Source organism: Chiloscyllium plagiosum, unplaced genomic scaffold (genome assembly GCF_037043375.1).
Source record: "Chiloscyllium plagiosum isolate Xiang-an unplaced genomic scaffold, Cpla_swu_hap1 HiC_scaffold_47, whole genome shotgun sequence".
In the NCBI taxonomy this organism is placed as follows: domain Eukaryota; kingdom Metazoa; phylum Chordata; class Chondrichthyes; order Orectolobiformes; family Hemiscylliidae; genus Chiloscyllium; species Chiloscyllium plagiosum.
The window spans coordinates 4437955-4462328 of NW_028270185.1; the positions used below are offsets into that span (position 1 = coordinate 4437955).

At 41.2% G+C, this 24374-nt stretch overlaps 1 protein-coding gene across 2 annotated transcripts in view; it reads right to left on the minus strand.

The window, feature by feature from the left end:
• LOC122542742 (alpha-actinin-1-like) overlaps nt 1-24092 on the minus strand; it is a 113163-nt gene extending 89071 nt beyond the window's left edge. The window contains exon 1 of one of the 2 annotated variants that reach the window (XM_043680731.2): nt 23593-24092. In XM_043680731.2, the coding sequence (XP_043536666.2) occupies nt 23593-23718 (126 nt within the window). In that variant the 5' untranslated portion in view covers nt 23719-24092. The remainder of the gene's footprint in view (nt 1-23592) is intronic. The other variant, XM_043680730.2, reaches the window with a different exon arrangement.
• Nucleotides 24093-24374: the final 282 nt, after the last annotated feature.

Sequence of the window (24374 nt, forward strand, 5' to 3'; positions counted from 1 at the left end):
AAGTCTCTAGGAGGAATTCCTCATGACTTAAATTGGCAGCCCTTTATTTTGAGGCTATTATTATGGACCAGACATCCTCAAAAATGTTAAAAGGTGATGACTTAGTCTGTAACTTTCTTATTTTCTAGATGTTCTAGATGCATGGCCACTTGTTAGTCTACACAATGTTAATCAAAACAACGGAAACAGTATAGTTAAAATACAATAGGAATTTAGAACAATATAGCTTAATTGGAAAACTTAACAGAATAGATACAGTAACTATTACTGATTAACTATCTCAATGTAGTAACAGTCCCAAACAAGTGCTTTGGCAAAAAGGCAATTTTAGAAATTCTGTCTCTGGTTGCAGCAGAGAGAAAAAAATAAGTGAACTAAAACTAAAATCTAGAAATCCTGATCGGAGAGCACCCATCCAGACTGCTTCTATTGTTCCAGCCTCAAGCTGTTTACTTTCCTGGCATTCCAACTAGACAGCTCTGTACCGGTCTTAAAACCTCTGCAAAAAGAAAAAGAGAAACCACACCATCATCACGAGACCCAAAAACATTAACTCTGGATCAGGTAGCATGCATGGAGAGAGCGCGCAAACAAACATTTCAAGTCTAAAATGATTCAGATGAAAGGTCAGAATAAGAACCTGAAAGAGCCATCTCAACTCAATGTTAGCTAGCTTTCTCTCTCCATAGATGGTGCCTGACCCACTGATTTCCAGCATAGTTTTTAGTACAGATTCCAGCATCTGCACAATTTGCTCCAACATTAACTCTGCTTTCTCTCCATAGATGCTGAAAAGTGAGTTTCTCCAACGTTTTTTTTGTTTAACTTGCCTACTGTGGCAGACAGAATTTTTAAAAACATTTTATAGTGGAACAGTACAGAACTTTAGTATAGAGAATTTGTCGATGCAATTGCCTGGTACACTAGATAACAAGTTTAATATATGGTTATAAGCAAGTAGTTAGAAGGACAAATGGAATGTTGTTTATTACTAGGAAAAAACAGGATGTTCTACTATAGTTATACAAGGAATTGGTGAACCACATCTGGTGGCGTTCTCTGCAGCATTTTGGTTTCTTATTTAATGCAACCCATTATTATGTTAGAGGAGTTCAGAGACAAACATGTACCATAGGGGGTGATACCACGTTATAAAAAGGTTGGCAAGCTTGGACCTGTATACATTTAAGAATGAGAGGTAATCTTATCTAAGGATGAGGAGGATGGGAGGGGAGACACGCGACAGGGTAGATGCTAAAAAGATGGCACCCTTAGGGAGAGTGACTACAGCAAGGAGTAACAGCTTAAAAATAAGAGAACTTTGAGAATCATAAGTATGTGGCATTATCTTCCCAAGGCAGTAGACAGCAAAGTAAAATGGAGGTCATACTCAGATCAACTAGAACAGGGTGGAGGGGCAAAACAGCCTACTCCTACTTCAGGAGCCACAGACTATCCTTTAAAAAAGTACTTTGAGGCAATAAAGTACTTTTTGAAGTGCAATTACTGTTGGAACACAAATGCAAAGTGTGTGAAGCAAGTTGCAACAAATAGCAACAATTACTAGATTTTAAATAATGCTGGATTGGAGAGAAACACTGACCAAGATAATATGGATAACATCCACAGACTTCAACATTGCAAGGATGTAAAGATATGATGACAAACAGGCTGTTGGGTCAGCAGCTGAAGGTCACAAAATTCACTTTAGTATGGTACAGGAGTTTCAGTCTAGATTTTAGTGCCTGAAGCCTTAAAGCCACAACTTGAACCACAATCTTAAATTCTAGCAATGGTGCCAAATGAGGTATAAATGATAAGCTCTATATTCTGAAAATAAGAGCTTAATTGACTCATGGCATCAGCCAAATTCATCAGCAAGAGCTTATATCTGGCTCAATGCAAAGTGCTACTCTAACTTGAGCACAGTCAAGGGACTACGAGACAGAATGGTTCACAAAAGGAACGGTAACAAGTGTATGTGGGTCTCATCCATGTAGATGCCAAGCGGAAACTGTAGACAGAGACAAAAAGCTCAGAATAGCCTACTCACTGATCAAACTAATACATGGACAGTAGAAGTCAGGCACCCTCAGTCTTCATTCTTCTAAATTTAATTAGTTACCAAAAAAAGTGGAAAATGTATCAGGATATGAATCCTTTCCTTCAACTACACTACAAACTAGAATAGATTGCATTCCTCAGATGATTTTTAACTAAAGAATCTGCACACATTTTCATCTCAAATACTGTATTGGAAACCTATTTCAAATACCAATCCATTATCCATCTTATAAACTCAGTATTGAAATTTCAGAGGGACAAACATGTACTTTAAGGTCTACAACAGAGTTCAACAGGAACTTCAATCAGTATTTACCCTGGAGGTATCAACTTGAAGTTGCTGTACTTAAGATGTTTAACAGAAGGTTGTAATTTCAGGAGCAGAGCAATAAGTGAGTTTTTGTAGCATCTCAATGTTCATATCCCAAAAAGGTTAACTGAATATTCATCACACTAGCAATTTTGTAAATTTGATTAGGCAAAGTTGGCAGAGAACATCTGTATACCAATCACCCAGGAAAAACAATTGCATAGTGGGTCATGTCATTGGATAAGTAATCTAGAACCTCACACTAATTCTTTGACATTTTCAAATGATATCATGGCAGATAACAAAATTTAGACCATAAGACATGGGCAGAAATTAGGCATTCGGCTGATAGAGTTTACTCCACCATTCGATCATGGCTGATGGGGGCTGAAAAACCTATTTTCCCATATTCTCCCTGGGGCAATCAAGAACTTGACCTGGCCTCCACAGCCTTCTGTGGCAATGAATTCCAGATTCACCACACTCTGGCTGAAGTTGTTTCTCCTTACATCAGTTCTAAAAAGGTCTTCTCTTTATTCTAAGGCTGTGCCCTTGGTTCCTCGTCACTCCTGCCTTTGGAAAGATGTTCCCAACATCCACTCTGTCCAGGCCATTCAGTATTCTGTATGTTTCAATTAGATCCCCTCTCATCTTTCTAAACTCCAAGTATAAACCCAGAGTCCTCAAATGTTCATGTTAAACCTTTCTCCCTGGGATAATTCTCATTAAACTCCTCTAGACCCGCTCCACAGTCAATACATCATTTGATAGTGTTGCAAGCAATTTTGGACCCCAAGTATGGTCTGACCACAGCCTTATAAAGCCTCAAATACAGCGCTGCTTTTATAATTCTAGTCCTCTTGAGATGAATGACATTGTATTTGCCTTCCTAACCACCGACTCAACCCGCAAGTTTACCTTAAAAAGAAACTTGGACTAGGACTCAAGTCTCTTTGCACTTGAGATTTCTGAATTTTCTCCCCAGTCAGAAAATAATCTATGAATTCACATTCAAGAATAGAGGCAAATCAAATCTGACAAATCTATCTGAAATGAACCATCTAGTTGACTAGGTGACCTTTCCAAAAAAAGAAAATCTGCCTTCCATACATGGTGTGGCAAGTGATGCAACACGAGGCATACAGCCATATGGTCTAGTCAAACGGTTGTCAGGAATAGACTAGCAAATCACATTAGAATAACTGCAAAATCTAAATAATGTAATACTGGACAGACCGCATGACATTGACCCAACAGCAAAAACAGGCTTGTCGACCCTACAAAGTCATTCTCACCAACATCTGCAGACTTATGCCAAAACCGAAAGCACAGCCTCACAGACTAGTCAAACAACTAGCATGACATGGTATAGTTTAAAATCACACAACAGCAGGTTATAGTCCAAAAGGTTTATTTGGAAGTACTAGCTTTTGGAGCACTGTTCCTTCATCAACATGAAGGAGCAGCACTCAAAGCGAGTCATTTCCAAATAAATCTGTTGGGACTATAACCTGGTGGTGTGTGCTTTTTAACTTTGTACACCCCACATCGTTGCAAAGTTTGTGTAAGTAAGTATGACCATGTCCATACCACCCTGGGTATGCCCTGTCCCACTGACAGTGGTGGCATTATTTCATATAGTTGGGTAGGAGTGTTTCAGGAATTTGCAATATTAACTCTAGACCCCAGGAAATCATGTGGCATCAGGACAAATATGGACAAGGAAGCATCTCAATTACCACCTCCAACTCTCCAAATTGATAATTTGAACATTTGGGAGGAAACTGGTGGCAAATACACTTCAAATGTTGATCACCATGCGTGGCTTACAAGCACCACTGCTGACGAAGCTGACAGAGTCCTAAAGGACATAGCTACTAAACTGGGTCTGCGGCAGGCGATGGAACAGAAGGGAAAAATATGTTGACCTCGTCCTCTTGACTTGTCACAGATGCATCTGGCCATGATAATTTCAATCTGAGTTTTAGCAAAACTTCCCTAATTTTATATTCTATCCCCTTCAAAATAAGGTCACTTCATTTTCCTTGCCTATTAGCCACTGAACTTGGATGCTAGCTGAGACATTCACTAAGAGGTCGCCCAAGTCAGATCCATAACTTTCTGCAGTCTTTCTCTGTTTAATATGCAACTCTCCTGTCCTTCCTGCAAGTGTGCATAACCTCACTACACCATCCCATCTGCCACATCACTTCTGTCCTATTCACCACTTGCTTTCTCACTTGATATCATCTGCGATCTTGGCTATAGTACATTCTTTCCTCAAAGACATAACACATTTTAAATAATGTGGCTCCAGCACTGAAATGTGTGGCACATCACTAGTTACAGGTTGCAATCCCAAAAATACCTTTATTCCAAAATATACTACCAACACCATGGGGCCTTTAAGTAGCCTAACATCCTTATCAAATATTCTGATAAACCAAATATATTACATCGATTGTCCCTGCCCGATTCCTGCTTATTACATTCTCAAAGAAGTCTAATTAATTTCTAGTAAATTTTCTGGCATGATTTCCCCTTCATGAAGCCATGCTGACTTTGCTTGACCATATTATATACTTTTAAATATTCTATTATTTACATCCTTTAAAACAGATTAACATTTTCTCAACAATACACATTAAGCTAACTGGGCTATAGCTTCCTTTCCAAAATGAAAGTCTTATTTAAAAAAATCCTCTGGAACTTTTCCCATACACCAAGAATTGCTAGCAGCCATGATGTGGGGGTGACAGTGTTGGACTGGGGTTGACAAGAGTTAAAAATTACAAAACCAAGTTTAGTCCATCAGGTTGGACTGTAACCTGGTGTGGTGTGATTTTTATACTTTGTAAATTGCTACCAGTGCATCCATGATCTCTACAGATGCTTACTTTAACATTCTAGGATGCATCCCATAACTTCCAATCCATAAAGATACTTCATTCTCAAAAGTGAAAAGATTCTCATAACTCAAAATACATCAAATCTTCAGCAGTTGTATGGCTAATAAACAAACTTGCACACAAATTGTTTTTAACTGCTAGCTTAAATGTATTGGAGGAAATTATAACCAAGCAGTATACTTAAATAAAGTTGACAGCTTTGTTGAGCCTAGTCAAACTGACTGTTGGACAGGAGTGAAACTTCAATGAGCAGAGTGAAACCCTCAGTGATTTTCTTCATTTAAATACACAAATCTTTCTTCGACCAATAAAGTTAATAAATTCTCACAGAAGGGTGGACACTAGAACGGAATAGTGACTCAATTGCTGTCTCACCCTTGAGGAGTAAAAAAAATTAAAAAAAATTAAAAGCGCAAAGCTAATCACTCTGGCTGTTCACCGCACATTCTGTTCTGGACACAACCATAAACATTTAAACTGCGCCATTTTCTCTTTGTATTTTATCGCCGGATGTAACTTCCTGCCACTTCATTCATCTTTGGAAAAACGAGTTTAAAACCATTTCATCTGCAGAACAGAAAAGCGTCTAGAAATACAAATCTTCGTATGAAAGAGTCCCGGGAATTCACGATCAGCGAAAAGATTGAAAGTAACCCCTTAGAACTATCCACCTAGCCCAAAGAAGTATTTAAATACATTCAAACACGTTACGCGACGTAAGCGCGGCGCTAATTAATTTAAATATAGTTAAAATTCACAACACCACGTTATAGTCCAACAAGTTTATTTGAAAGTACTAGCCGGTACTCCGAAAGCTCGTGCTTGCAAATAAGCCTGTTGAACTATAACCTGGTGTGGTGTGATTCTTAACTTTGTCCTTCCCAGTCCAACACCAGCTCCAAGTCATAATTTATATGCAAGTTACACTAATTTAGTAAACACATCGCTATCCATATGCTTCCGCGGATATCAAATTGCATGTGTTTTTAATAAAGCATCCCTTAAAAACACCAGGAACTGCCTGTATTCTACCGAAATGAAAATTAGCAGGATCAATTCGATAGGTTAAAAACAATGACTGCAGATGCTGGAAACCAGATTCTGGATTAGTGGTGCTGGAAGAGCACAGCAGTTCAGGCAGCAGAGGAGCAGTAAAATCGACAGTTCGGGTTCCTGATGAAGGGCTTTTGCCCGAAATGTCAATTTTACTGCTTCTCGGATGCTGCCTGAACTGCTGTGCTCTTCCAGCACCACTAATCCAGGATCAATTCGATGTCACTTAATGTTTGAACCATTTGTAAGGGACCTACCTACAACAAAGACAACACCCATTTATTTTGTATAAGAATTTAAGTTGCTCCGGGTAACGACAGTCCCAGAAACTTTCGTCCTCCTATGTAAGCTTAAGAATGTTAACTGAGGGGGGTCAAATTTTCGTTCAAATTCTCCATATTAGATTTGTAGGACACTGTACCTTCCACGATACATGGAATTTCTTGTAATCAGACCTGTTGGATAGTCATCGCTAGTGCAGGTCGATTTTATCCAGGGGTCTTAGATCTACCTCTATATACTGTCCCTAGCAGAGCTGCAAGACTCCCAAAGTTGCATTAAAGTTTTGTCCTGGTCTTCATATCCTGTCCACCCGCTTACAGCCAATTTGGAGTTATAAAATTATAGAATCCCTACAATGGGGAAGCAGGCCATTCAGCATATCAACTCCAGATGAACGCTTTGAAGACCATTCCATCCAGACCCATTTCCCCCTACCCTATCCCTGTGGCTCCATTCTAGCTTCCACATGCCTGGATACAATGGACAATTTAGCACAGAGTCAGAAACGTAGAAAATGACACAGACCAGTTGGTCCGACTCATCCATGCTGACCAGATACCCTAATCTGATCCCATTTGCCAGCACCTGGTCCATATTCATCTCAACCTTTCCTATTCATAGACCCATCCACATGCTTTTTAAATGTTGAAATTGTACCAGCCTCCACCACTTCCTCTGGCAGCTCATTCCATACACGTACCACCCTGTGTGTGAAAAAGTAGCCCCTTAGGTCTCTCATATCTTTCCCCTCTCACCCAAAACCTATGCCCTCTAATTCTGGACTCCCCCATGGCCACCCCTCAGCCTCCGACACTCCAGGGAGAACAGCCTATTCAGCCTGACTCTTGCTCAAATCCTCCAACCCTGGCAACATCTTTGTAAATCTTTTCTGAACCCTTTCAAGTTTCGTAACATCAGACTGGAATTGCACGCAAAATTCCAAAAGTGGCCTAAACCAATGTCCAGTACAGCCACACTAGGACATCTGAACTGCTATACTCAAATGCACTGACTGATAAAGGAAAGCATACCGAACACGTTCTTCACTATCCTGTTACTCTACTTTCAAGGAACTATGAAGCTGCACTCCAAGATCTCTGTTCAGCAACGCTGCCCAGGACCTCACCATTAAAGTGTATACATACTGATCTGCTTTTCCAAAATGCAGCACCTCACATTTAACTAAATTAAACTCCATCTGATCAATATCTTGTAGTCTGATGTAATCTTCTTTGCTGACCATTACACCTCCAAATTTTGGTGTTATTCGCAAATTAACTGTATCATCTACATTCACATTGAAATCATTTAAAAATGATGAAAAACAGTATCTTTGGACTATAGGAGGAAAGAATTGCAAATGTGCACCACTGGAAAAGCACACAAGTCAGACAGCATCCAAGGAGCAGGAGAATCAACTTTTCAGGCTTAAGCCATTTATCAGCCCTATATTCCTGACACTTTTCAACTCTGATCTCCAGCATCTACATTCCTCACTTTGTCCTAGAGGTGGCCCTAGGGACTCCCTAGAGAGTGGGATTCAAGGCATTTGATAACAGGCTGAAGTGGCACGTTGTTTAGCAATGCTGCCTCACAGCACCAGCAACCTGGGTTCAATTCCAGCCTCTGGTGACTGTGTGGAATTTGCACATTGGACTGTGGGAGGAAACCAACGGTGACAAAGTTGTGTAGTTAGATGAATTGGCCATGCTAAATTGCCCATAGGTGTTCAGGGATGTGTAGGTTTGGTGCATTAGTCAGGGCAAATGTAGAGGGAAATGGGTCTGGGTGGGTTATTCTTTGGAGAATCAGTGTCAACTTGTTGAGCCCAATGGCCTATTTCTACATGGTAGGGATACTAGGATTCTGTGAAACCCATGTAAATTCCACATGCTTGCCAGAGGGTGGAATCGAACCCTGGTACCTGATGCTGCAGTGCTAAGTACTGAGCCACTGCACCACTTCAACACAGCACGGTCAAATGCCTTGAAGCACAGTTCCCACTCTCTAGGAATTCCCTTTCCAGATTTACTCAACGTACTACTGACACTTCTTCCAACTCCCTGCTACAGGTAGGTGCTGTTGCCTTCCAATACTGGACTTCTTTTTAATTTAAGGAGAAAGTGAGGTCTGCAGATGCTGGAGATCAGAGATGGAAATGTGTTGCTGGAAAAGCGCAGCAGGTCAGGCAGCATCTAGGGAACAGGAGAATCGACGTTTCGGGCATTAGCCCTTCTTCAGGAATGAGGAAAGTTGGTCCAGCAGGCTAAGATAAAAGATAATAGTTTACAACCACCCTGTAGCTCAACATTTCAATTCCCCCTCCCACTCCACCAAGGATATGCAGGTCTTTGGACTCCTCCATCGTCAGACCACAGCGAAACGACAGTTGGAGGAAGAACGCCTCATCTTCCGGCTAGGAACCCTCCAACCACAAGGGATGAACTCGGATTTCACCAGTTTCCTCATTTCCCCTCCCCCCAGCCTGTCTCAGTCAAATCCATCAAATTCAGCACCGCCTTCCTAACCTGCAATCTTCTTCCCGACCTCTCCGCCCCCACCCCAGTCTGACCTATCACCCTCACCTTGACCTCTTTCCACCTATCACATTTCCGACGCCCCTCCCCCAAGTCCCTCCTCCCTATCTTTTATCTTAGCCTGCTGGACCAACTTTCCTCATTCCTGAAGAAGGGCTAATGCCCGAAACGTCGATTCTCCTGTTCTAGATGCTGCCTGACCTGCTGCGCTTTTCCAGCAACACATTTCCATCTCTTCTTTTTAATTTAACACAATCCCATTTATTGACAAATACCATCTGGCCTACATTTTGGAATTTTGGGTGTAGGTTTGCTTGCTGATCTGGAAGGTTCATTTCCAGATGTGACTGCCAGACTACTCAGACCCCTTGACATCATGGTAGCCCACAAACCCACTAAAACAGCAGCGAATGAACTTGAAAGGCCCTATACAGACAATGAACAAAACTAATGTCATTTACAAAATAGCATGCAAGGATGAACAAACAAGCAGAAAACTAGCCATCAGGATACGTGAACACCAACTAGCCACAAAAAGACATGACTCTCACTAGTATCCTCACATACAGATGAGGAAGGACACCACTTCAACTGGGACAACACATCCATCCTAGGACAAGCCAAACTAATGCACGCACGAGAATTCTTAGAAGCATGGCATTCCAACCGGAACGGTATCAACAATCAGGAGTTAGACTCAATCTACCACCTCCTGAGAAAAAGAACCGGAAGTGACTTCACTACAGGAAATATCACCACAGGAAGTGACATCACCAACCCAAAGAAACTCAAACATAAATAGAAAGCAGGAATTTTCAGCATTGCTTCGCCTGAGGCCCACTGAAGAGGTTACCTAGTAGGGTAACGAAACATCTGGAGATTAACCTTCCAGCTCATCAAGCAAACCTACATCCAAAACCTCAACCTGAGCTACAAATCTTCTCAAAACTCGCTATTCTGGAATTCTTCCTAAATCTCATCTTCTATAAAGGAGTCTAAAATGGTGCTGATTCTGACACCTATTTTCTTTTAGGTTGATTAAAGCACCATTTCAGCATCACCCTCCCAAAAGTCCATTCATAAACCAGCTAGCACTTCATAATACATACGTTTTTCCATTCTCGTAACAGCCCACAGACACATTTATTGCACTCCATTCACAATTTGGCTGAAATAGTAACCAAGTAACATAACTATATGTCTATATTCCTGACGTAGGACAAGAAAGTAGAATTAAATACATGGTGATTTGTTAAAGTAGTTTAACCAGGATAAGTAGAATTTTGAAAGAGCATAAACAGCCAGTAATGATGTTCATAATGGAATGACATAACATTGTAAAGCAAATTATAACAGTTTACTTAAGAGATTTTCACATCATGACCAGCTCAATTTTGGATCAAATGAAGTTATTACTTGATGGAACACAAGTTGTGTTTTAAATTAGACCTGTATTTTCTTAATATAAACTGTCAAAAGTTACATTTAGTTAGTTTTTCTAACATTCCAAGACTCTTAAAAAGGAGTGTCAATAAAGGATGGAAGCAAACAAATTAGCAAGACTGATTAAAAGCTTGGCTCAGGATTGCATTTAAAAGAAGGATCTTTACAGATGAAGACAATTGTTTAATGGGAGGGAATTCCAGATTTTAGAATACAGACAACCAATCACTTGACTACGAATGGCTGACTGCAGATATATATATGGGGAGATGCAGACCAGAGATCAATGATATCTCTCAAAAACAACTGAAAACAAATGAATTTGAATGGCTAAAGTATTGTGACACTTGTTACGTATCCGACATAATCCAATATAAAGACGAAGAACGTCAATGAATAACGCCAACACAAATTGACAGTAAATATTTCATGTAAAAAAAGTACATATGACAGATCGAAGCATTGCCTACACAGCAGCAACCTATACCTGTACACTGTAAGCACATAATCCAAATGGACGATTCAGTGCAGAATTGAGGGACTGCTTAAATCGGATTGGAACCTTTGAGATACACCAATAAAACCTGAAAATGTCTTCCCTATGGTACATCTTCAGATGAAAGGCTGTGTCTTGGGCAATATCCACCCCTGCCGATGAACAAGCAATTCAAGATGAGTAGTTTCTAAACACTTCTCAACATGTAGTACTTGTAGAGACCTGCTTTAAAAAGCAATACACAAGCTTTGAATAAAGATAAAGCAATGAACTACAGATAAAGATGATCCCAACTGATGTTACTATTGAACAAATCAGATCATTGAATTTTAAAAAAACCCAAGCCAAATTAATTTAACATCGTGGATTTTTACAGAAATTTAAGCGTGCCAGGCTACAAATTTGACTTTCATCAGACAGAAAATATGCAAAAGAAAAATATACAAACTAGGCTATCTACATATAAATAGTTTAAGCCTAACATTAACATTTGGCATCTACTCCTCAACATTTCAGTGAATCAAAATTCAGATTTTCCTTTGGTTCTCAAACCTGTATGTCTACTTAACTACTCCTGAGTTTGGTCCTGAGAACTGCAAAGTTTTGACTAACAAATCTTCCTCAGTTGAGAAACCAATGCAGACTTCTAACCAAACACTTCTGGTCTGGATGTTTTTGTAACCTGAAAACCTCACACCAAAGCTGGTGTATCCCCTCAATTGCTCTGAACCAACTCTTTCCTAGGAGAAATTATTCTTTCATCTGACTCCAGTCAGGTCTACTTCAAATTGACTAAACAACAAACCTGCTCATCTAGCTTCTGAAAGCTAAAGGCTTTGCTTTTGTTCCCCTCACCCATCAAGATCCATCCATATAAGCTTCCATTAATCCCAGAGGATACTTTAGTCATCTCCTGTAAAACATGCTGGTTAAAAATCATGCATCCATGAAATGCTTACCTAGTTAACTAAACCACTGCACACTAACAGAGCTGAAAAATGTGTTGCTGGAAAAGCGCAGGTCAGGCAGCATCCAAGGAGCAGGAGAATCGACGTTTCGGGCATAAGCGCTTCTTCAGGAATGAGGAGGGTGTGCCAAGCAGGCTAAGATAAAAGGTAGGGAGGAGGGACTTGGGGGAGGGGCATTGGGAATGCGATAGGTGGAAGGAGGTTAAGGTGAGGGTGACAAGCCGGAGAGGTCGGGAAGAGGATTGCAGGCCAAGAAGGCAGTGCTGTGTCCGAGAGTTGGGACTTAGGGATGAATGCAGATTTCTCCAGCTTCATTTCCCCTCCCCCCACCTCATCTCAGTCCCAACCCTCGGACTCAGCACTGCCTTCTTGACCTGCAATCGTCTTCCCCACCTCTCCGCCCCCCACTCCCTCTCCAGCCTATCACCCTCGCCTTAACCTCCTTCCACCTATCACATTCCCAACGCCTCTCCCCTAAGTCCCTCCTCCCTACCTTTTATCTTAGCCTGCTTGGCACACCCTCCTCATTCCTAAAGGACTTATGCCCGAAACGTCGATTCTCCTGCTCCTTGGATGCTGCCTGACCTGCTGCACTTTTCCAGCAACACATTTTTCAGCTTTGATCTCCAGCATCTGCAGTCCTCACTTTCTCCTTCACACTAACAGACCAAACCCATGTGCCACTAGTTTAAAATTCAAACTCGTTAACAGTACATGTAAAATCATATTTCATCTCAAAAAACATTTGTGGAGAGGAAAACAGTTTACCTCAAGTCAAGTCAGTCAAGGGTGAAACATTAGCAATGACTGTCTCTACAGATGCCCGAGTTTTCAGATTGTTGTCGCTCTCATTTAAGCTTTTCCATGTAACCCCATGAGATAAAAGTAGGCAACAACCAATCGTCTTAATAAAACAGTTCATCTATTGAATACAAATGAATACTTAAAAGCTGAAGAAGATGCTAATGATAAAGATCAGTGAGCAAGTGAAACATATCAGAAAGCCAGTTGTAAAAATAGCTCCAAAGCCCTTATGGTGCAGAGGTAGAATCTCTACCTTTGGGAGGCTGGGGTACAAGTCTCACCTGCTCTAGATGTGTATAATGACAGTCATAGAGACGTACAGCATGGAAACAGACCCTTCGGTCCAACCTGTCCATGCCAACCAGATATCTACAATGCCCTGTTCTTGGAATCAAAATCCGAATGCACCCATTTTGAATTTAACCTCCAGATTTGCCTCCATAATAGTTTACAAACCATATTAAGTTTCTTAAATGCTTGTCATATCCTTTTTGAAAACAGTTACTTCTAATGTTGGTAATAAACTAAAAAAAAACAAATCCTGGAATCAAAACAGAAAGGGAATGCTGGAATTAGGCAGTTAAGTCTTTGTTTTGAGTTACCCCTTCAGTGCAGCATTTTGAATGCAGCAATTCCATACAATAACTTTGTTTTTCATTTTAAAAACAATAAGTGAGGCAGCTAGGAATTACAAAAGAACATAGGAGACAAAACAAAGAAATTAGGCACCCATGCCACATGCTCATTGAGGATTGTTTCTGTTACCCAATTGAGCAACTCAATTCTTATATATTCTTACAATATGGGTGCATTTTTAATATACCAATTTAATAACAGAGTACTAATCAGTTTGCAAAGAATGTTAGTTTTTCAGTTGTTTTGCGCATAAACATTCCAAAGACTTTAGGTAGTGGGAATACAATAGCAATAGTTGTGCAGATAAAATGCATGGGAAACTAGATCATCTGGTGTACTTTAAAAAAATCATTTTCCACACCTACTACAAAAAAAAAGTGTATGGATCAATGAAGTCTTAATTCCTTCAGTGAGATTCCTAAGAAAATGCATTAATTCAATTCAAAAACAGTTAAGAAAGTTGGGGGGAGGGGGGCACGAAGAAGGGGACGAGGAGGTTTGAAAGGCTCCACTTCTGCTCCCAATTGGTATGCTCATACCTACCAAAATTAGTCCCAGAAGCAACTGGCTTTCGTGTCTCAATATAAAACTGGCATTAAATGACAAGAAAAAAAAATGTTAATTGAGAAAGACATACACTGTATATAGTATTTTGATAAGGTCAGTTCTCGGCAAGCTCTTGCTACTTGTCACTGCAGACTGGATCTCAGGAGAGATGCTAAAATGCCCCCTGCATTCCTCTAATATTTTAGATTTGAAGTATGACACTAGTCTTGAGCATGGTACGCCTAGCTGTGACTGCAAATAATAAATTCAAGAGGAAAATTTAAAAATCTGCTATACTGGTCCATACAGTTGCTATTAATAAAATAATCACTGATGGCAATAAAACTTCGTACTTTAAAGTTGCGAGCTTGTCAAACATTGTTTGACTAAATAGACTGGCTTTGCAGTTTCCCAACTCACGGGCCTAACTATGAAGAAAGCTCATGCAGTAAAGTTTAAACAGTGTGCTCTAATAAGGCTTATACTATAAAATGCAAGATCTGTTCACCTAGTAGGCAGTGACTAGCAAATGGCTGCATTAAAGAGGCATTTAGGCAGGCACACGAACAGGTAGGGAAGAGGGGGATACAGACCACGTGTAAGTAGATGTAATTAGTTTAGAATGGCATCATGATTGGCACAGACATGAGGAGCCAAAGGGCCTATTCTTGTGCTGTAGAGTCAGATGTACAGCATAGAAACAGACTTTTCAGGCCAACCAGATGATATCCCAACCTAATCTAGTCCCACTTACCAGCACCTGGTCCATATCCCTCCAAACCTTTCCTATTCATATACCCATCCAGATGCCTTTTAAATGCTGCAATTGTACTAGCCTCCACCACTTCCTCTGGCACCTCATTCCATACATGCACCACTCTCTGCGTGAAAAAGTTGCCTCTTAGGTTCAGGGTGAGAGGGGAAAGATATGAGACCTATGTCCTCGAGTTCTGGATTCACCCCACCCCAGGGAAAAGACCTGGTCTATTTATTGTATCCATGCCCCTCAATTTTATAACTCTAAGGTCACCCCTCAGCTTCTGAAGCTCCAGGGAAAACAGCCAAAAGCTATTCAACCTTTCCCTATAGCTCAAACCCTCCAAACCTGGCAACATCCTCGTAAATATTTTCTGAACCCTTTCAAGTTTCACATCTTTCCAATAGGAAAGAGACCAGAATTGCACACAGTATTCCAAAACAGGCCTAACCAATGCCCTGTACAGCCGCAACATGACCTCCGAACTCCTGTACTCAATACTCTGACCAATAAAGGAAAGCATACCAAACGCCTTCTTCACTATCCTATCTACCTGCGACTCCACTTTTAAGGAGCTATGAACCTGCATACCAAGGTCTCTGTTCAGCAACACTCCCTAGGAACTTACCATTAAGTGTATAAGTCCTAAGATTTGCATTCCCAAAATGCAGCACCTTGCATTTAGCGGAATTAAAATCCATTTGCCACTTTTCATCCCACTGGCCCATCTGATCAGGATCCCATTGTAATCTGAGGTAATCTTCTTCATTGTCCACATCATCTCCAAGTTTGGTGTCATGTGCAAACTCACTAACAATACAATAGCCTTGATTGCCAAAATTTCAAGTCATAATGGATGAGATACATACTTGAAATTAAAAGCCAATCATGCAATCACTTTGCTAAAATAACTTATTGCAGGTGCTGAGAATATGCGAGCATGTTTATGTCCAGTCTAAAAAGGTTTCTTCAGCATTCACCGATCTTCAACTATGAACCAAAATAAAATTCAACTTTTAATAGTAACAAGACTTCTCATTCCAGAAATGCTGCCACACATACTATTATAATAAAAAAATGCAAGAAATAGTATCACTAAGATTTGCAACACAATAAATCTCAACTTTAGTTACAGATTGGAGGCCAACTGGCAGGCCCCAGGATGTGGAAGTTAGCTCGTGGTATTATTAGCTAAAGCCTCAGATATCCTTTTTTTTAATCTGGTATGGCAGACTGCACAGCAAACCGCAACATACACATTCTAAACCACCAGTTGCAACTTTGCTTTTCAGAGAAATGTAGAAAAGAGAAATAGGCCAGTCAGCCATTTGAGCCTGCTCTGCCATTCACAAACATGTCTGATCATGAATTGCATGAGACTGCTTCTATATTAACCCCATATCTTTTTATGTGTTTAAGCCAAAGTGCTACATGCAACTCCTTCTTGGGAGTCATACAATGTGTTGCCCTCGACAGCTTTCTCTGACAGGCAATAATGTGGGCTCACCGCTCTGGAGTGAATAAGTTGAATTGGTTAGGGCAGCTAAGATTGTATTTGCTGGAGTTTAGAAGGGATGTGGAGGAGGATCTCACGAAAACCTATAAAATTCTAACAGGACTGGACAAGGTTGATGCAGGCAGGATGCACCCAATGGCAAGGGAGTCCAGAACCTGGAGTCACAGTCTAAAGATATGGGGTATTTATTCCTACTTTGATTTTGTTTGCCAGCTTGATTTCTACCAATCAAAATACAATACCCCAAATCCCATGCTTTAGTTTTACACAATTATGGGGACTTCTGGAGAACCTTTTGAAAATCCAAATAAACTACATTCATTGGCTCCCCCTCAAAATCTACTAATTACATCCTCAGAATTTTAATTGATTGGTAAAGGATGAAGTTGGTTTATTGCAGTCAAGTGTATCTAACTACAGTGAAAAGCTTTGTTTTCAAGCAGTACAGACAGAAAATTGCAAGAACATACAGAGCACAGGGTGCTGAGACAGAGTAAGGCATATAGATTACACTGCACAGAGGGTGCACAAAGCAAGACCAACATTATCTGAAGTTAGAGAGGTCCATTCATTAGTCTAATAATAGCAGGGAAAAAGCTGTTCTCAAACATGTCAGTGCATATTCAAGGTTCTGTATTTTCTGCCTGACAGAAGAGATCGTAGTACACCATTACTAGGGTGAGAGGGGATTTTTGATAATGTTGGCAGCCTTTCCACTGTAAGGCAAAATGTCAACAGAGTCCATGGTTGGAAGATTGGCTTCCACGATGGTCTAGGCTGTGCACACAACCTTCTGTGGTTTCTTATGGTCCTGGACAGGGCAGGTGCCGTATTATGCACTCTGTTAGTATGTTTTCTTTCGTAAATTTATGTTGACTGTGTCAGATCCTGACACTTTTTAAAAGCTAACCACTTTGAAAGTTAGAGATAAGTGAATTAGAGGGTACCAAGAATCCAGATGACTACTACTGCAACCTCTATTTCTAGGGTCACTTCTCTAAGTACTTTGTTATGTAGTTTATCAGGGCCTGGGGATTTAATCAGCTTTCAATCCAATCAATATCCCCAACTTCATTTCCCTATTCCGGATTTCCTTCACGCCCGCCCAGATTGTGCTTGACAGCAGTTCAGTGAGCAGAGTTTGTTTAAACATTGTAAACAAAAGACGCAATCAGCGTTGGAAACATCTCTTATATAATGTTTCTATTGGGACCCCGAGATCTCCTTTGGATAATCCGAATATCAATTATCCGAAATTCAGACAACTGACATTCAGATAAGAGGTTCCTCTGTATATGCCATAAAGAAAATTTAAATGTTCCTTCATAGCAAGAGTTTCACAGCCTGGCTAGCAGTTATTGCCTGTCCCAAACTGTCCTCAAGGCAGTGATGAATTGCCTTCTTGAATCCTTGCAACGCATATGCTGCAGCTTGGCTTAAATGCCCTTTGTCATTGGGTTAAGAATTTCAGAATCTTAACCCAATGACACTGAAAGAACGGGGATATATTTCCAAGTCAGAGTGGTGCACAGCTTGGAGGGGAATTTGCAAGTGGCAATCCTATCCATCTGCAGCCTTCATCCTTCTAGACAAAGTGTTTGAGTTTGGAAGATGCGAAGGAGTGGGTTGTGCATTGGATTGTGTGGATGGCATACACTGTTGCTTCTGACTGTTGGTGGTAGAGAGAGCAGAATAGGGTACCAATCAAGCAGGCTGCTTTGTCTTGGATGATAGCAAGCTTGAGTGTTATTGGAACTGCACACATCCAAATGGGGGAGGGGGGGGGGGGAAGAGAGAGAGAAGAGGGGGAGGAGAGAGTATTCCATCACATCCCAAAATGTGCCTTGTAGATGGTGGTCAGGCTATGGGGAGTCAGGATGTGAGCTAGGCTGCGGTATTCCTAGCCTCAGCGATGAAAAGTCATCAAGACTCTAAATGTTAACATAGTACAGGTTATACCGCAGTACAGGTCCTTTGGCCCATGATCTTTCGCTGACCTGTGAAACTAACCTGAAGTCCATCTAACCTGCGCTATTCTACTTTCATCCATATGTTTATACAATGGCCATTTAAATGCCCTTTACATTGGCAACTCTGCCTACTGTTGCAGGCAGGGCATTCCACACCCTAATAACCGAGTAAAGAACCTTTGACATCTGACTTGTATCTATCACCCCTCAATTAAAGATCACATCCTCTCATGCTAGCCAGAGGTGAAAGGCTCTCACCGTTCACCCTATTGACTCTTCTGATCATCCTGTATGTCTCTAAGTCACACCTCAACCTCCTAACAAAAATAGCCTCAGGTCCCTCAGCCTTTCCTCCTAATACCTTCCCGCCATATCAGGCCACATTCTGGTAAATCTTTTCTGCACCTTTTCCAATGCTTCCACATTCTCCCTGTAATGTGGTGACCAGAACTGTATGCAGTACTCCAAGTGTGACCATATTAGGTTTGTACAGTTGCAACATGACATCATGGCTCCCAAACTCAATCCCCCTACCAATAAAAGCTAACACACCACATGCCTTTTTAACAACCCCATCAACCTGGGTGGCAACTTTCAGGGACATATGTCCATGGACTCTGATCTCTCTGCTCACCCACACTACCAAGAATCTTACCATTAGCCCAGTACTCTCTATTCCCATTACACCTTCCAAAGTGAATCACTTCACACTTTTCCACATTGAAATCCATTTGCTCTTTGGAGTTGCACAGAGCAACTTAACTTGCTCTCTCTCCCCATGGGATGCTGCCTGACCTACTGTGAGTGCCAGCATTTTTGTGGCAGTGAGATTCCAGTTTCTGCAGTAATTTGTTCCTACATCCTGTTTCTGCAGGTCTCATCCAGTGCCTGGGTTGACACCAGATGGTCCATCTGGTTTCATTTCTTTGAGACTTTGTAGTCATTTATACAAACGAGTGGCTTACAGGCCATTTCAGATGGCAGTTGAGAGTCAGCCATATTGCTGTGCATCTGGAGTCACATGTAAGCCAGACCAGGTAAGGATGTCAGATTTCCTTCCTTGAAGGAGATTAGTGACTTTAAGAATTGGTTTATGGTACCCACAAACTTAATCTTGTACTCTATTGTCTGTCTCAAAAAAATCAATCCCTTCCTCCTCTTTTTCTAAATTCTAAACTGTTCCAACAGATCAGAATTTGCTGCTTTTGCTAATTTGTATGCCTCCTCCTAACACATCAATTTCCCTTTAAGCCATGCCCTGGCAACATTTCTGATTAAGGTTGTATCAGACAGGAATCAACAATTGCTGCAATTCACCTATGCACTCTTTGAATGTTTGCTATTGCCTTTCCACTGTCATCCCTAGTTAACGTTCCCCAATTTATCACAGCAAACTTGTGCCCCACTATCATTGTTTTTTTTGTTTAGAATTCAGAACCCTAGACTCAAATAGTTACATCACTCTCTTATTGTGGTTGCACAATGGGCTGCACACAACCAGATTGCCAATTTTACTTCTCATTACACAATAACTCACTCAACGGCTGAGGAAATTCTACACTGATCAATACTGCACAGGTTTGTTCAACAGTTAAAAGAACTCACAGACTCTATTCCTAAGTGTATTGAGTGCAAGTATTTAAGTAACCACAAAAACCAACCTTCAACATTTAGGGATACAATTGCTCATCTCACTTCCGTACACTTCAGTTTCAACATGATCCAATACTGCAGTGTGTTAATACCATGCTTTGCTGAAGCCAGTTACATTAATGAACACGAAATATATAAAGTCTTAAATTGCTTGATAAGTGTTGAGCTTTAATCAATTTCTTAAACACAACTGGTTAAATCTAAGGTTTGCGAATGAGTAGCAACTAAGCATAACATTAAAGGTGGTAGTAAGTCACTGCTTTCAGATCCCTACAAACTAAATTTAAAGAGACTAACATGCTGTTATTCTTAAGAATGTAAAATGGTTTTCCAATAAAATTATGCAAATGCACTCAATCCAAGGTGATCTAATCTTCCAAAAAAAATGGCTACAGAGATAATAGAGTACCAATGTCTACAGTTTAGTTTTTGCATACATTCCAGTTGGACTACACTATCATGTACCTACAAGATCAGAGGGCCTTTCATCTTTGGGGACATGGTAAATCCTCAACTGGTTCTGTGCAGGTCGCTACTCATTTAGAAACAAGACTCCAAATCCATCCAAGCCTACTGTAACAAGGTTCAAATTTCAGATTGGTTAGCTCAAAAAAAAATTGTCTAGATCAGCAACTTTTAAATAACTAGCATTAGCACAATGATCAGGTCCACTTCAAGGGAAACTTATAAAAAAACTTTGTGGAAGTAAAGTCTCAGAAAAGACATCAGTACAAACAGGAAGATTAAAAACTTCATGTTAGCTGACTAGCAATTCAAACTATGGACAATTACATTTTCAGGATTAGTTCATATAAATTTATTTGAAGCTTTAAAGCCTCACTGAAAGTAAAGGTTTTTATACACACTAATTCATACTCAGAACATGCTCCAGGTACTGCCTTTACAGGATGTCAGAAAAGAACAGCAATACCATCTCCACAAAAGAGAACTGATCAGAGAAAGTAGTAATGGAATTAAAAGAAACTGCTGAAAATAAACACCAAAATCTGCAAAAGGCAGGGCAGAATTCGGCTTATTGTCAGAACAGCAGTAAACTGCTCTCCTTGCTAATAGATTAGCAGTGCCCATTCCCAGGTTTTGATTTTTAGCATTTAATTTTATCACAAAATTCTCCTAAATCATGACTACAGTATAATTTGAAGTTCACCATCAGGTCAATTGTAAGGCTTGCGAAAAGGCAGCAAGCTTGTGCTCAGTTGTAAGCAGAAGGATTAGAAGAGTCTACATTAAAAGATGGCTTGAAACTTCAGACTGCAATTCCAATCAATAAAAAAAGCATATTTTCAATTTTTGAAGTTGCCAAGCTTCAACTGTTCAAATGTTAGTTCAACCAGCAATACAAACTTTAGCTTAACCTTTGACTTAAAATAGAGTAAGAACCTCTAAGTTGGTATGAAAACCAAGGCTCAGAATTATAAAGAATGACAAAAACAGATGACTTGCCCTACTTACATAGTTGTCCACACAAAAAAAATTGAATGGCGTTGTTTTAAAAAAACGTAGACATCACCACCTTGCAAAATAACAGGAACAGAAGCTGAAATAGTCAATTTGCTGGAATACTACTGATCACTTTATACTGCCAAGTGTCAATCAGATCAGGGCAAAGTCTATTCAGGCTAGTCATGATTGAGGTGCCAGTGTTGGCCTGGAGTGTACAAAGTTAAAATCAGAGTCAAGTGTGTGGGGTGCTTTAAAAACCACAGGTCAGACAGCATATGAGGAGTGGGAGAGTCGACGTTTTGGACAAAAGCTCTTCATCAGGAATTCCTGATGAGGAGCTTTTGCCTGAAAAGTCAACTCTCCCATTCATCATATGCTGCCTGACCTGTTGTGCGTTTCCAGCACACGCACTACTTCAAATTTTAAAATCAAACTAATGGCAGTCATGACTTCAGCAGCCTCAGTCTTGAGCTTTAGAGTCACCTTCAGACCCCATCTTCACCACAGGACTCCTTAAAACTACTTTCAGTCAAGCTTCAGGCCATCTACTTTAAAATCAACTGAAGTGGCTCAATATCAAATTTGCGCTTATATCACTGCTGCAAAACACTGGAAAATCTCACTGCAAAGAGTGAGAATTTAAAAAATGGAAGCTGAGATAATGATATTTTAAAATTAAAACTGTTTACCAACAAACTTCCAATTTTAAAAAATAGCCACTCCATGCCTTCAAAATTTTGGATGAATACAATTAGTAACATGGCTTTCATCACATTCAGGACTGTAAAGTTACCTTCGTGCAGCCCACTTTCAAACTCCTCGCAACATTGAAATACAGAAGAAAATGTACACGTTTTAAAAGTATAACAGTGCAGAATATAGTTGTTTCCTTCCAGCATGCAGGTGCTGCATTTTGGTAGTGCCAGACTTGTCCACTTAATGATAAGGTCTGGGGAGTATTGCTGAACAGAGACCTTGAAGTGCAGGTTCACAGTTCCTTGAAAGTGGAATCACAGATAGATAAGATAGTGAAAGTGGTGTATAGTATGCTATCCTTTATTTGTCAGCGCATTGAGTATAGGAGTTGGGAAGGCATGCTGCTGCTGTACAGGACATTGGTTAGGTCACGTTTAGAATACTGAGCCCAAATCTGGTCTCCCTGCTACAGAAAGGATGTTGTGAAACTTGGAAGTGTTCAGAAAAGATTCACAAGGATGTTGCCAGGGTTGAAGGTTTTGAGCTAGAGGTAGAGGCTACGGCTATATTCCTTGGAACAGAGACCGAAGGGTGACCGTATAAAAATTATGAGGGACATGGATAGGGTGAATAGTCATGGCATTTTCCCCACAGTAGGGTAGTCCAAAACATGAGTTAATGGTGAGAGATGAAAGAATTAGAAAGAATCTAAGGGGTAACTTTTTCTCAGAGTGGTGCATGTGTGGTACAAGTTGCCAGAGGAAGTGATGGAAGCAGGTACAATTACAACATTTAAAAAGGCATCTGAATGGGTATACAAAAAGGAAGGGTTTAGAATGATTTGGGCCAAATGCTGTTAAATGGGACTACACTAATTTGGGATCTGGTCAGCAAGACCAAGTTGAACTAAAGGGCCTGCTTCTGTGCCATGCATCTGTAACTATATTACATATAATGTTCAAGTTCAGAAATCAAAATTGAAGTTTTTTGGTTCAAAGATAAAAGAGCCACAAACTGAATTAGAGACAGACAGTTTTCAAAAATCCAGACTAATTTTTGCCAACAGAACAGCGCAGCCACAACATAATTTCAGACCACCAGGTTAACAGGCGTGTCACATACCTACAGTACGTGCGTACACACACCTAGAATTAACAGAGTTCGAGTAATTCAAGGCAGTGTGCTGCAGAAAGAAGCTGGTGACGTTTACAAGAAAACGCCGTTGACTGCACAAATCAGTTTTGCGCTTTGAAAAGACGGGCAGGAGAGGAAAGCAAAGTAAGAAAGGGAAATAAACATTTCCCCCACAAAGCTGGGAGGCCTTGTGCAATCCAAATGCATTGCACGTGGAAGTGATGTCTCCCCACGGCCTTCACCTTTCCTCCTCCGCCTAACCAAGTGTCTTGCCAAATGAACTTAAGGATGTGTCCGGGTGGGATGCTGCCCTTTTAGGGGTTTTAAAAAAAAAAAGAGGGAGTAGCCACTCACCTTCCGTTGCTGTCGCTCCCAGGCTGGGTCCAGCAACAGGTCGCGGTCCCAATCCTCCTCGGGCTGCATGTAGTCCCCATGGTTGGGCTGCTGCGACTGCGAGTTGGCTTCGTGATAGTCGACCATGTCCGGTGCGAGCAATAGAGTTTGAAAGGGGTGGGGAGGAGGGGAGGGAGGAGGGAAAGAAGCAGAAAAATCAATGCAAGGCTCCACCAGGTGTGGCAAACCGGGAGGAGAAAAAGTCACCAGAGAGCGGCGCGGTTTCAATCACGATCCGCCGTCGTCTCGACAAATGCCGATGCAAACACGCACGGAGAAAGAGGGTGGGCAAGCACAGCGAGCTTCGACCGGAAGCTTCTTTTCTTTTCTTTTTCCTCTTTGCCCCGGGTTCGGTTATTGTGCGAGATGAGAGGGTCCGAGACACGATCCTTCTCCAGCGGCCGCTCGCTCTCCGTCTGTCTGCCCTCGCGCTCCGCTTCTTGTGCCTCCCCCCACTTCCGCCGTCTCGCTCGCTCGCGCAAGCGCGCGCAGCTCGCCCTCAAACTCAAAAGAAAACGGTCGCGGCTGGGGCGGGGCACCTCGGCGCCAACGCGCCTGCGCGTGACTGTTCTCCGCTCCCTCCCTCCTCGCTCTCTTCCCCACCCTCCCCGGCCGAAACCCACGACTGCAATTCTGCGCCTGCGCATTTCTCCCACCTCAAGGCCATGGGCGGGATTTTGTCGTTGTAGGCGTCGACCGTTTCTGGCCCGTCCCTCCCCTTATTGCCCCCGAGGGCAGGTAAG